The sequence below is a fragment of the Mytilus californianus genome, unplaced genomic scaffold (genome assembly GCF_021869535.1).
Source record: "Mytilus californianus isolate M0D057914Y unplaced genomic scaffold, xbMytCali1.0.p SCAF_21, whole genome shotgun sequence".
Lineage (NCBI taxonomy): Eukaryota > Metazoa > Mollusca > Bivalvia > Mytilida > Mytilidae > Mytilus > Mytilus californianus.
This window is the reverse complement of record NW_026262670.1, coordinates 5,530,900-5,545,962: the sequence shown is the minus strand read 5'-3', so window position 1 is coordinate 5,545,962 and position 15,063 is coordinate 5,530,900. Positions and strand designations below refer to the sequence as shown.

At 32.9% G+C, this 15,063-nt stretch overlaps 1 protein-coding gene across 9 annotated transcripts in view; it reads left to right on the top strand.

The window, feature by feature from the left end:
- LOC127731980 (intermembrane lipid transfer protein VPS13B-like) overlaps positions 1-15,063 on the top strand; it is a 100,425-nt gene that overhangs the window by 75,260 nt on the left and 10,102 nt on the right. For all 9 annotated transcript variants that reach the window (XM_052240961.1, XM_052240964.1, XM_052240963.1 and 6 more), the window contains 6 exons: positions 309-482; positions 6,258-6,395; positions 8,393-8,825; positions 9,812-11,101; positions 13,312-13,488; positions 13,747-13,917. In XM_052240961.1, coding sequence (XP_052096921.1) covers positions 309-482; positions 6,258-6,395; positions 8,393-8,825; positions 9,812-11,101; positions 13,312-13,488; positions 13,747-13,917 — 2,383 coding nt within the window. The remainder of the gene's footprint in view (positions 1-308; positions 483-6,257; positions 6,396-8,392; positions 8,826-9,811; positions 11,102-13,311; positions 13,489-13,746; positions 13,918-15,063) is intronic.

The window sequence follows — 15,063 nt, the reverse complement described above, 5'->3', positions numbered from 1 at the left end:
TTCATTTGTTAAGTTTTCCTTTTTTTTGTCAGTTGATCCATTATGAATAGTGAAAAAGTCCACAGTTGAATAAGGTGACCTTGACTTTCAATTTACCCATGTATTTCTTGGTTAAATATTGTTTTTTAAGTTCAGATCTAAATAATAACAAATGGATATTTGATTATTTTTTGAATTTTGACTTTACAAGAATCTTTTAAAAAGAAATGAAAAAAGATTTTCATCCTTTATCCCATTGACTTTTTGCTTCAATATCATGTTGAATAAAATAGTCGCCATGATTTATAATTTGTTTCTATATATTACAGTCATCCTTTAGTATTGGTATAGTTATAAATGGTAATCTCCATCAAGGAGGTGAGATACGTCTATCTGAGGAGGCTGTAGCTGACCAGAGGTATAGACAGGATCTAGGTAAAACCCTTTACATAGATGGGTATGCTCAGACACAGATATTGGTGACATCACATCAAAATATGCATGTAAGTTAATAACAATCTCAGGGCCTTTTATAGCTGGCTATGTATGGATTTTCTCATTGTTGAAGGCTGAACTGTTACCTATAGATTCTTACATGAACCTACATGTGGATTTTGGTGGTTAGTTGTCTAATTGGCAATCATACCTCATCTCTTAATTTTTATTTTGAATCTTGTTGATATAAATATGAGACAGGTGATACCTGAAAACTTCTCATGTTTAATGGTGCAGGTTTGTTTTACTTTTCATCATACATAAGAAGATCATTTGGTGTTTTTCCTGAAATGTTCTGTCCATAAGGTAATCATTTGGTGTTTCCTGAAATGTTCTGTCCATAAGGAAATCATTTGGTGTTTCCTGAAATATTCTGTCCATAAGGAAATTATTTGGTGTTTTTCCTGAAATGTTCTGTCCATAAGGAAATCATTTAGTGTTTTTCCTGAAATATTCTGTCCATAAGGAATCATTTGGTGTTTCCTGAAATGTTCTGTTCATAAGGAAATCATTTGGGGTTTTTCCTGAAATGTTCTGTCCATAAGGAAATCATTTGGTGTTTTTCCTGAAATGTTCTGTCCATAAGGAAATCATTTGGTGTTTTTCCTGAAATGTTGTGTTCATAAGGAAATCATTTGGGGTTTTTCCTGAAATGTTCTGTCCATAAGGAAATCATTTGGTGTTTTTCCTGAAATGTTCTGTTCATAAGGAAATCATTTGGTGTTTCCTGAAATGTTCTGTCCATAAGGAAATCATTAAGTGTTTTTCCTGAAACATTCTGTTCATGAGGAAATCATTTGTTGTTTTTCCTGAAATGTTCTGTCCATAAGGAAATCATTTAGTGTTTTTCCTGAAATATTCTGTCCATCAGGAAATCATATGGTATTTACCCAGAAATGTTCTGTCCATAAGGCAATCATTTGGTGTTTTTCCTGAAATGTTCTGTCCATAAGGTAATCCTTTGGTGTTTTTCCTGAAATGTTCTGTTCATAAGGAAATCATTTGGTGTTTCCTGAAATGTTCTGTCCATAAGGAGATCATTTAGTGTTTTTCCTAAAACATTCTGTTCATAAGGAAATCATTTAATGTTTTTTCTGAAATATTCTGTCCATAAGGAAATCATATGGTATTTACCTAGAAATGTTCTGTCCATAAGACAATTATTTGGTGTTTTTCCTGAAATATTCTGTCCATAAGGAATCATATGGTATTTACCCAGAAATGTTCTGTTCATAAGGCAATCATTTGGTGTTTTTCCTGAAATGTTCTGTTCATAAGGAAGTCATTTATTGTTTTCCTGAAACATTCTGTTCATAAGGAAATCATTTAGTGTTTTTCCTGAAATGTTCTGTCCATAAGGAAATCATTTAGTGTTTTTACTGAAATTACTGTCTATTGGGAAATCATATGGTATTTACCCAGAAATGTTCTGTCTATAAGGCAATCATTTGGTGATTTTCCTAAAATGTTCTGTCCATAAGGTAATCCTTTGATGTTTTTCCTGAAATGTTCTATTCATAAGGAAATTATTTGGTGTTTTTCCTGAAATGTTCTATCCATAAGGAAATCATTTGTTGTTTTTCCTGAAATGTTCTGTCCATAAGGAAATCATTTAGTGTTTTTCCTGAAATATTCTGTCCATCAGGAAATCATATGGTATTTACCCAGAAATGTTCTGTCCATAAGGCAATCATTTGGTGTTTTTCCTGAAATGTTCTGTCCATAAGGTAATCCTTTGGTGTTTTTCCTGAAATGTTCTGTTCATAAGGAAATTATTTGGTGTTTTTCCTGAAATGTTTTGTCCATAAGGAAATCATTTGGTGTTTTTCCTGAAATGTTCTGTTCATGAGGAAATCATTTGGTGTTTTCCTGAAATGTTCCGTCCATAAGGAAATCATTTGGTGTTTCCTGAAATGTTCTGTTCATAAGGAAATCATTTGGTGTTTCCTGAAATATTCTGTTCATAAGGAAATCATTTGGTGTTTCCTGAAATGTTCTGTTCATAAGGAAATCATTTGGTGTTTCCTGAAATGTTCTGTTCATAAGGAAATCATTTGGTGTTTCCTGAAATGTTCTGTCCATAAGGAGATCATTTAGTGTTTTTCCTAAAACATTCTGTTCATAAGGAAATCATTTAATGTTTTTTCTGAAATATTCTGTCCATAAGGAAATCATATGGTATTTACCTAGAAATGTTCTGTCCATAAGACAATTATTTGGTGTTTTTCCTGAAATATTCTGTCCATAAGGAATCATATGGTATTTACCCAGAAATGTTCTGTTCATAAGGCAATCATTTGGTGTTTTTCCTGAAATGTTCTGTTCATAAGGAAGTCATTTATTGTTTTCCTGAAACATTCTGTTCATAAGGAAATCATTTAGTGTTTTTCCTGAAATGTTCTGTCCATAAGGAAATCATTTAGTGTTTTTACTGAAATTACTGTCTATTGGGAAATCATATGGTATTTACCCAGAAATGTTCTGTCTATAAGGCAATCATTTGGTGATTTTCCTAAAATGTTCTGTCCATAAGGTAATCCTTTGATGTTTTTCCTGAAATGTTCTATTCATAAGGAAATTATTTGGTGTTTTTCCTGAAATGTTCTGTCCATAAGGAAATCATTTGGTGTTTTTCCTGAAATGTTCTGTTCATAAGGAAATCGTTTGGTGTTTTTCCTGAAATGTTCCGTCCATAAGGAAATCATTTGGTGTTTCCTGAAAAGTTCTGTTCATAAGGAAATCATTTGGTGTTTCCTGAAATATTCTGTTCATAAGGAAATCATTTGGTGTTTCCTGAAATGTTCTGTTCATAAGGAAATCATTTGGTGTTTCCTGAAATGTTCTGTTCATAAGGAATCCATTTGGTGTTTCCTGAAATGTTCTGTCCATAAGGAGATCATTTAGTGTTTTTCCTAAAACATTCTGTTCATAAGGAAATCATTTAATGTTTTTTCTGAAATATTCTGTCCATAAGGAAATCATATGGTATTTACCTAGAAATGTTCTGTCCATAAGACAATTATTTGGTGTTTTTCCTGAAATATTCTGTCCATAAGGAATCATATGGTATTTACCCAGAAATGTTCTGTTCATAAGGCAATCATTTGGTGTTTTTCCTGAAATGTTCTGTTCATAAGGAAGTCATTTATTGTTTTCCTGAAACATTCTGTTCATAAGGAAATCATTTGGTGTTTTTCCTGAAATGTTCTGTCCATAAGGAAATCATTTAGTGTTTTTCCTGAAATATTCTGCCCATAAGGAAATCATTTAGTGTTTTTCCTGAAATATTCTGTCTATTGGGAAATCATATGGTATTTACCCAGAAATGTTCTGTCCATAAGGAAATCATTTGGTGTTTCCTGAAATGTTCTGTTCATAAGGTAATCATTTAGTGTTTCCTGAAATGTTCTGTTCATAAGTTAATCATTTAGTGTTTCCTGAAATGTTCTGTTCATAAGGAAATCATTTGGTGTTTCCTGAAATGTTCTGTCCATAAGGAAATCATTTGGTGTTTTTCCTGAAATGTTCTGTCCATAAGGAAATCATTTAGTGTTTTTCCTGAAATATTATGTCCATAAGGAAATCATATGGTATTTACCCAGAAATGTTCTGTTCATAAGGAAATCATTTGGTGTTTTTCCTGAACTGTTCCGTCCATAAGGTAATCATTTGGTGTTTCCTGAAATGTTCTGTCCATAAGGAAATCATTTGGTGTTTCCTGAAATGTTTTGTTCATAAGGTAATCATTTAGTGTTTCCTGAAATGTTCTGTTCATAAGGTAATCATTTAGTGTTTCCTGAAATGTTCTGTTCATAAGGAAATCATTTGGTGTTTCCTGAAATGTTCTGTCCATAAGGAAATCATTTGGTGTTTTTCCTGAAATGTTCTGTCCATAAGGAAATCATTTAGTGTTTTTCCATAAGGAAATCATTTGGTGTTTGCCTGAAATGTTCTGTCCATAAGGAAATCATTTAGTGTTTTTCCTGAAATATTATGTCCATAAGGAAATCATATGGTATTTACCAAGAAATGTTCTGTTCATAAGGAAATCATTTGGTGTTTTTCCTGAAATGTTCTGTCCATAAGGTAATCATTTGGTGTTTCCTGAAATGTTCTGTCCATAAGGAAATCATTTGGTGTTTCCTGAAATGTTCTGTTCATAAGGAAATCATTTGGTGTTTCCTGAAATGTTCTGTCCATAAGAAAATCATTTAGTGTTTTTCCTAAAACATTCTGTTCATAAGGAAATCATTTGTTGTTTTTCCTGAAATGTTCTGTCCATAAGGAAATCATTTAGTGTTTTTCCTGAAATATTCTGTCCATAAGGAAATCATATGGTATTTACCCAGAAATGTTCTGTCCATAAGGCAATCATTTGGTGTTTTTCCTGAAATATTCTGTCCATAAGGAATCATATGGTATTTACCCAGAAATGTTCTGTTCATAAGGCAATCATTTGGTGTTTTTCCTGAAATGTTCTGTTCATAAGGAAATCATTTAGTGTTTTTCTGAAATATTCTGTCTATTGGGAAATGATATGGTATTTACCCAGAAATGTTCTGTCCATAAGGAAATCATTTGGTGTTTTTCCTGAAATGTTCTGTCCATAAGGAAATCATTTGGTGTTTTTCCTGAAATGTTCTGTCCATAAGGAAATCATTTGGTGTTTTTCCTGAAATGTTCTGTCCATAAGGAAATCATTTGGTGTTTTTCCTGAAATGTTGTCCGTTAGGAAATCATTTAGTGTTTTTCCTGAAATGTTCTGTCCATAAGGAAATCATTTGGTGTTTTTCCTGAAATGTTGTCCATTAGGAAATCATTTAGTGTTTTCCTGAAACATTCTGTTCATAAGGAAATCATTTGGTGTTTTTCCTGAAATGTTGTCCATTAGGAAATCATTTGAAATTTTTTCCTGAAATGTTCTGTCCATAAGGAAATCATTTAGTGTTTTTCCTAAAACATTCTGTTCATAAGGAAATAATTTGTTGTTTTTCCTGAAATGTTCTGTCCATAAGGAAATCATTTGGTGTTTTTCCTGAAATGTTCTGTCCATAAGGAAATCATTTAGTGTTTTTCCTGAAATAATCTGTCCATAAGGAAATCATATGGTATTTACCCAGAAATGTTCTGTCCATAAGGAAATCATTTGGTGTTTTTCCTGAAATGTTGTGTTCATAAGGAAATCATTATGGGTTTTTCCTGAAATGTTCTGTCCATAAGGAAATCATTTAGTGTTTTTCCTGAAATATTATGTCCATTAGGAAATCATATGGTATTTACCCAGAAATGTTCTGTTCCTAAGGAAATCATTTGGTGTTTTTCCTGAAATGTTCTGTCCATAAGGTAATCATTTGGTGTTTCCTGAAATGTTCTGTCCATAAGGAAATCATATGGTATTTACCCAGAAATGTTCTGTTCATAAGGAAATCATTTGGTGTTTTTCCTGAAATGTTCTGTCCATAAGGAAATCATTTGTCGTTTCCTGAAATGTTCCTTAAACGAGACTATCATTTTGGTTTTATCCTGAAATGTTTTGTACATAAAAAATTATTTGGTGTTTTTGGAAAAGTGTTTTGCATTTGCAATCATTTGGTGTTTTCCTGAAATGTTCTGTCCATTAGAATACTCACGGAAAAATAACTATTCTTTTAAAGTCTGGTTTTTTTTAAGAAAAAAGAAAATGAGACCATTTACCTGTAAAACAAATGTAAGCTCCTGAGATTCATTTACCGGTTGGAAATTGTACAGGTATTTCTCTGTAGATACTTTATTATTTATTTTAGGTATACTTCCTAACCCTGCAGTCTAAGATGGTGAATGGTATGAGAATTGTCAATATCAGGGAGACGTACTGTATCAGTAACCAGACCTCTATTGATCTGCTGCTGTCGCATCATAGTCTACAGCCCTGTCCACGGAAGGTAGCTACTTTTTTCTGTGTTTTCGTAATGTCTTAGGTGGCTAAAAAAATATTAAAAATTATAATTTGTTTTAAATATTCAATAGGTATATGGGAAGTCAGAATTATAATGTGTTTAAAGAAAGAAAGAAAATAGTCATTACTCATGTTCTTGTATCAACCAAGCCAGTTATGAAAACCAGCAAAAACTGGCGATAACTTGCGGTGGCAGATCCAGGGGGTTCCGGGGATTGGAACCCCCCTTTTTTGTGACGATCAATGCATTTGAATGGGGACATATAGTTGGAACCCTCCTTTATCCTGGGTTGGGAACCCCCTTTTAAAAATGGCAGGATCTGCCCCTGACTTGTCAATACTCCTCCTTCTAAATTTTGAGTAGCCATACTAAATTTAACTGTAGAACCACCTGGAAAATTTGAATTGACCAACATTGACCAGTATAACCCACTTGATCATTTTCAAATTTATATGTGTAGGTTGTTCCACAAAGTAATTACCGTATTTTCCGGATTAAAAAGCGCACCCCTAAATAAGGCGCACGGCCGTTTTTGGGGGTGAGGATTGTTTTTTTCCTTACATAAAACGCACCTGCATATAAAGCGCACCCTGAAGAAAACGTACATGCATTCTACTGACCTTAGCGTAATGAATGTTCACTCCTTCTTGTAACTCACTCCGTAACATGTTTCATTTTTATTTTCAGATTGTTGAGAAAGTTGAAAGACATTTTGTATATATTTATTTGTTTCATATTAAAATAAATAAATGTTAATAAAATTATTATAATTTTCTTATTGTTTTAATCATGCCAGATTCATTAGTTGTTTTTTGTCAACAATGGCCATGTATTGACAGCTTGGGTGTCCATTGAACCTTGTTGTTTTGATTAAAATTAGTACGGTGTTGATTGCTCATTTATTGTTTGAATTGGAATCAAGGATTTTAATTAATCTTGAAAAGGTATTCATTAAAAGTTACCCAAGCCATAAAACTGCCATTGTTTACCTTGATTATGACCTACTTAATTACCTGTACCCACGTGTGAAAACTGTTCACCCATAAGTCAGGAAAAAAAATTATTAAATTAAATCTAAAGAATTTTATTGTTGTTTATAAAATAAAAGTTTAAGTTTTATAAGTAACAAACATTTTTCAATTTAAACTTGGTTGAAAACTACAACAAAACCATTCAGTTTCTGCAAGTCATTGTCTATTTTTAACTGAAAGTGAGATGGGCCATGGAAAGGGGAATTCAAATAAGATGGCAATATATAAATGTCTTAGCATATTGAATTATGAAAATTAATATTCATTTTTTTTATTTCTTACACCAATATGTGGCTACAATATTTCATAAAGATATTTCATTTTGAAACAATAAAACAATAAACAGTTACTCCTCAATAGTATATCCTGTATGGTACCTCTTTTCAAACACGCTTATCTTTCTTTGTTTATGAAACACTTTAAAGGGTTCATTTCAGCACATGGTTATCACCATCGTCATTAAAAGAGACTTGAAATATAGGAAAGAAACACAATCACTACCTTTATTATTTCTAAAGAAGATTTTATTTAAAAACACATTACAACAACAAACAATTACATATTTATTGTAAATACACAATTAATATCCTGTATGGTACCTCTTTCAAACACGGTTATCTTTCTTTGTTTATGTAATAAACACATGGTTATCAACTTCGTAAGCCAACAATGAAATAAAGAACAAATGATAAAGTATATATATTTTTATTCATAACAAAATATGCCACATGAACAATTTATCAAGTCACTGCAAGCACTTGACAGTCTGACGGTCTCCATAAAAAAAAATCCAGATATATATTTTGTTTCACGCTTGCCCTGAAACTGAAAAAAATACATACACAAAGCGCACCTGAGTATAACACGCAGGGACAATGACAGAGAAAAAAACCTGCGGCTTATTTAACGAATTTAACGGTATATAGTAATATGATTTTTATTTGATTTCAGTTTTCTGTCAAATGTTCTGATGACAACATGAGATATTTACAGTCAAAATCTACTGATACTACACCACTACCTTCTTGGGCAGGGTACACAATGGAGGACACTGAAAACATTCATATCACCTTTGTCAACTATGTTATGATTAAACCACAGACAACCAATCAGAATACTGCGTCTGCAGAAAGATCTAGCACATATGATGATTGGTCATTCCCAGTTAGACTTGTAGCCAATGAAAATCCAGGAAGAGTAACAGTGTCTATTCCAGTTCAGACAGAGACTGTGATGTCACTTCCTCTATGCATTGTGGGGCAAACAAGGAATGGAGTCAGTTATTTTATAGTGAAAGAAGACAATTCACCATCATGTTTACTGTATAACTTTACCACTGTACCAATAGTCTATGGTTATCAGAATATCTCCATTTCTCGAGCAGGTTTGTAGTTTTTCCTGACTATTTGTTTAATTTTTAAAATGATACAAAAAGGATGTTTGCAAAGTTTTATCAGAAGTATATTTCTAAAATTTAATATTTTTTATAAAAATATAATTTTAATACAATACATTAAAATGTTGGACAAAATTAACTTTAATTGGGTTGTGTGGTTTATTTAGAATAAAAGTAAATTACATTTTTGTGGGTAAAGGTATGGAAAGAATTCAGTGTTAAAATTCAGAAAAATATCTAAAAGAAATTGCAAGAATTTGAAATATTTTGTGTATTTGTGAAGTAAAATAAAAAATTCTAATGCAATTATTTTGTATCAATGATTCTGATTGGATGACAGAAAGCGTAAAATTCTCTATCTCCTTGTCTGTAACTAAGGAAGCCGACATTTTGAATTCCGGAATGTATTGACATGTAATTTCTCCAATAATAAGCCAAAAACTTACATTTTGCACCTACAAATTTTCTTTTTATCAAATTTTATTCCATTCTGAAGGGGACAAGAAGCTAGAAAACGCCCAGTGTTTACGTTTGATGCCGGAAGCTTACCTTTGACGTCACAGAGTTTAGGGGCCAAAGAAGATAACATCATTTCGCGGAATTTTTGTTTAATGAAAATTTTACACTGAAATAATGATTAAAATTCAACGATTTGTTAATTTTGCATTAGAATAGAGATAACTGTATTGTATTTGAATGCTTTGCGGACGTCCATCGGTAGTTTTACTGTCGCAAATATCCGTTTAACTGTCTCCGCTACGCGTCGCCAGGTAAACTCAATTTGCGACAGTAAAACTACCGATGGACGTCCGCAAAGCTTCAAATACAATACAGTTATCTCTTAAATGGAACATTGTTAAAACTTAGTAAATCTTTTCTCTAAGATATGTATGTGAGATCGTAATCTTATGAAATATAAGGAACTAACAGAATATACATATATGGAACTTTCATTCACAAAAGAATATTTACAGGGTACACAACACAAGAGGAAGCTGAACTAACAGATATTTTACCCACAATTCCTCCGAATCAACATGTGTTCTATACACCTTCCTCAACAAACCGTCAATTCCTATTATCCATTGGTGACTCAGGTTTACCAAAGATTCATGTTGGTGTTCAGCAAGCTTTGGAAACTGATGAATCAAATACAGAGAGTAAACACTCAAGTGACCAAGATTCAGGAGTGTCATGGAGTGACCCTCTAGATGTTAATGAAGAAATGGAGAGATTTATCTCCATCCCTAACAATATGAACTTGAAAATCAAGGTCATTAAGGTTTCCATGGTGACTCATGTTGTTATAAATGCAGCAAACAAAGCAGAAGTTTCTGCAAAGGAAATAAGGAATAAAATTGGGAAGGTCACAACGATGGAAGGTCATCCGCCATCAGAAGATACTAATGTCAACATGAGAGAATATGACGTTTGTGTTCCTAAGCAAGATGTGTTCATACATTCCAATTCAATCACTAGAAACTTAGAATTGTATATTAGTTTACACTTTCATCACTTATGTCTGATTCTACAAGATGAAACCAGTTCAAACAATGAAATCACGGAGGTAATCCGTGTGTCATGTGATCATCTATTTTTAGCACATTATCCATTAATTGAAGGTTTTGATGAGGATAGTCCAAGTCATGATTGCTATTCATTTTCAGCAGAAAACCTTCAAGTTGATAATCAGCTGTATACTACCAAAGGGCTTTATGACTTTCCTGTCATTTTTGCACGTCAAGAACTAAAATCTAAAGACAAGGATTTCCTTGTAGAATTCCATTCCATGAACTTGTCAGAAAAGTTAGCTGTGATAAAATCCCGAAGTTTTGCTCACATTCAAGTTGTCATGGAAACAGATTGTTTGAGTCACTCATTAATTAAGAGTGTTGAGATTGCCCTGGAACCAGTCATTGGCAATGTAGATGATAGATTTGTTTATCGTATGTTAGAGGAAGTTGAAAAATTTCTACCAACTTCTCTTAAAGACAACAAGAAAGGTCTAAAAGAAATAACAAGACTACCCCAGGCTTTAAAAGTAATGTCACATGGTCTAAGTTCACCAATCAGAATAGAGCATTTGGTGATACATCCATGTTCTTTATTAATTAGTGTCCATGCCTCATTGAAGGTATTTATAGCATCCGACAAGACTCCGCTGTCGTTTGGGAAGTTTGATAAGAAGAATGTGAACTCTACAGCACACCAGTTGACTCGCGTACTAGCCATGCATTATGCTTCAGGTGCCTTGTTTAGAGCAGGTAAGATATGTTTATTTGATTTGACAATCCAAGTGTAAGTTTTAGTAGATGTACACACAAGTAATGCAATTTAAAGAGAGGTGGAAGATACTGAAGGGAAAGTCCAAATCATAAGTTGAAATTTAACTGACAATGCCATGATAAAAACAACAATCTACAAAACACGAAACCCACCAAGAAATGGGGGGTGATCTCAGGTGCTCCGGAAGGGTTAGCAGAACCTGCTCCACATGTGACAACTTATTAAAGTTACTCTTACAGAGCAGATAAGATATCTTTTGATTGTTAATTTCTTTTGACAAGCCAAATTAAAAGTTTAGTAGAAATACACACAAGATAATTCAGTTAAACGTTACTCTTACTGTATACCATGGCAGTTGATACGCTTTCTCAGATAAGAATTTTTTATTAAACCATATTGTCTGATTTTTTATGCCCCCACCGTAGCGGTGGGGGCATTTAGTTTTACCCTTGTCTGTCTGTACGTACGTACGAACATAGGAACGTATGTACGTACGTCCCAAAATTGGGGAAAAAAACGTATACACAATGCTTATTACCACAAAACACATATCAAGTTTGAATTTTGATGGCGTCACTTTAACCGTTCTAGAGTTATGCTCCTTTATAAATGGAAAAATTGCAAAATTTTTAGTTTCCGTTCTCTAACTTAAGTTTGCCTCAACCAAATGTTATGAAACTTATACACAATGGTTATTACCACAAAACACAGATCAAGTTTGAATTTTTGTGGTGTCACTTTAATCGTTCTAGAGTTATGCCTCTTTATAAATGGAAAAATTGCAAAATTTTTAGTTTCCGTTCTCTAACTTAAGTTTGCCTCAACCAAATGTTATGAAACTTATACACAATGCTTATTACCACAAAACACAGATCAAGTTTGAATTTTGGTGGAGTCACTTTAACCGTTCTAGAGTTATGCTCCTTTATAAATGGAAAAATTGCAAAATTTTTAGTTTCCGTTCTCTAACTTAAGTTTGCCTCAACCAAATGTTATGAAACTTATACACAATGCTTATTACTACATAATACAGATTAAGTACGAAATTTGGTGGTGACACTTTTACCATTCTTGAGTTATGTCCCTTTATAAACATAAAAATTGCTGAATTTTTCATTTCCTTTCTCTAACTTTAGTTTGTCTCGACCAAATGTTATAAAACTTATACACAACCGTTCTAGAGTTATGCGTGTTTACAAATAAAAAAATTGCTGAATTTTTAGTTTCTGTTCTCTACTTAAGTTAGCCTCAACCAAATGTTATGAAACTTACACACAATGCTTATTACCACAAAACTCAGATCAAGTTCAAATTTGGGTAGTGTCACTTTTACCGTTCTTCAGTTGTGTCCCTTTATAACTATATGATATGCAAGCGGGGGCATCATCTGTGTCCACATGTGGACACTATCCACATTTATCTTGCTTCATTTAGTACAAGACAACAATGCAGTTTATAAACTGTATGTCATACATTTCTAAACTTTTGAAATTTGTAACTGCTAACAACAGCCTTTGTGTATCTGCATATTTGTTTTGGGCTGGTACCAATCTATTTTTCTCATAAAGATAATGAGCTCACACATGTTGAGAATAAACAAATTATAATGTTATAGTATGAAAGAAAGTGTATTGATATTTATCTAACCTCCTATACATTTCTAGGATATGATTGGTTAAAAGGAACCGTGTTGAGACCGTGTATATTCCTTATTGGGTTAGTAGGCGGGGCTTATTTCAATACACATTTAGTAGTGGTGTTATAAAAACAACACAATGTTGAGGAAAAATCTTAATAGTTTCAACAGATGAAGAAATTGATGATGAACGACTGGAATAAATTCATAAAACACACTTAAAGCTAACAAGTTGTTATTGTTGGCATTTGTTTTTGTATAGACCAATGAAAGTAGGTTCTTAATACTAACGGTATTGAAGACTTGATCACATTGATAGGCCACTAGTCTAAATACCACATGCTAAGATAGTCGGTAAGATAAATTCGTTACATACGCTTCGCTCTCACCCCATATGGAATTTACTGACCCCATATATATCGTATTAGGTCACTAGCACACTATGTAACTAATAATCTTAGATTTAACAATAATTAGCTCTTTTTTATTATGACTTTCCAGAAATCATAGACGATATGATAGTTTATGTTGTCTGATTATATTATTTCACAGGAATTGTGGTTGGATCTTTAGAGATTTTGGGGAATCCCACAGGTTTAGTCAGATCTATTGGCTCTGGTGTAGCTGACTTAGTACGATTACCCTATGGTGGCCTCACACAAGGACCAGGAGCATTTGTATCTGGGGTATCTTCAGGAATGTCTTCTTTTGTCAGGAATATTTCTTCAGGTTAGTATTATTTTATTTACCTTATGGTGACCTCCCACAAGAACCAGGTGCATTTGTATCTGGGGTATCATCAGGACTATTTCTCTTCCAAATTATATTTAAGGAATGCTGACCTCTGTCATATTATATTTCAGGAATGCTGACCTCTGTCATATTATATTTCAGGAATGCTGACCTCTGTTACATTATATTTCAGGAATGCTGACCTCTGTTACATTATATTTCAGGAATGCTGACCTCTGTTACATTATATTTCAGGAATGCTGACCTCTGTTACAAACTTTGCCTCAAGTGTTTCCCGTAACATGGAACGACTATCAATGGACGATACACATAGAGAAAGACAAGAGGAAAGAAGGAGGCAACATCCAGAGGGGTTGACTAGTGGACTTAAAAATGGTCTTACAGGATTTGGAATGAGTCTCTTAGGTAGGTATATACTAAAACATCAACTTTTTCATTTGTTTCTGGTCCAGGGGACTAAAAAGAGTGGTCAGACAGGATTTGGAATGAGTCTCTTAGGTAGGTAGATACTAAAACATCAACTTTTTTATTTGATTCTGGTCCAAGGGACTAACAAAAATTGTCTAACAGGATTTGGAATGAGTCTCTTAGGTAGATATATACTTAAACATCAACTATTTTATTTGATTCTGGTCCAGGGGACTGACAAAAATGGTCTAACATGATTTGGATTGAGTCTTATTAGGTAGATACTAAAATATCAACTTTTTTATTTGATTCTGGTCCAGGGGACTAACAAAAATGGTCTAACAGGATTTGGAATGAGTCTCTTAGGTAGATATATACTAAAACATCAACTTTTTTATTTGTTTCTGGTCCAGGGGACTAACAAAAATGGTCTAATAGCTATAGGATTTGGAATGTGATTCTTATGTAGGTATATACTAAAACATCAATTTTTTTATTTGATTCTGGTCCAGGGGACTAACAAAAATGGTATAACAGGATTTGGATAGAGTCTATTTGGTAGGTACATACTAAAATGTTGCTTCATTTATTCATGTGGCATTGGGGAAATTTTTTTTAAGCAGTTTATTAGATGAGTATATAAAAAAAACAGAGACTGTTTCTTTTCTTAGCTTTCTAGTGAGTTTAAAACTGTTGGACAGGTTTGGAATGAGCAATTTAGGTAGGTTAAAGAAAGTAATGAAATGAAAACTATTTCATTCTTGCTATATATAGATATAAGATGTGGTATGATTGCCAATGAGACAACCCTCCACAAGAGACCAAATGAAAATTATTAAAATTCAGACCTCATGCTGCCTAGTCATATTCTGGTTTGTGAACTAATATAAAGAAGAATAATTGTACTTATCTTTTTTCTATTTTTTTTTCCTTCTTATTTCATCTGGTTGAGTTGATCCTCTTGATATCTTCTAAAAGAGTTTAACATCTATTTTGTTTGGACCTAAAATAACGCTAAAGAATCTTGTGAAAATATATTATCTAGTTATTGCACGAGTTGTGTCTGAGCATTGACATTGATTAAACAAAGAATGGCAATTGTCAAACTGGTAAGGTTGTACTTTTTCTCGACAAAAGAAAGGC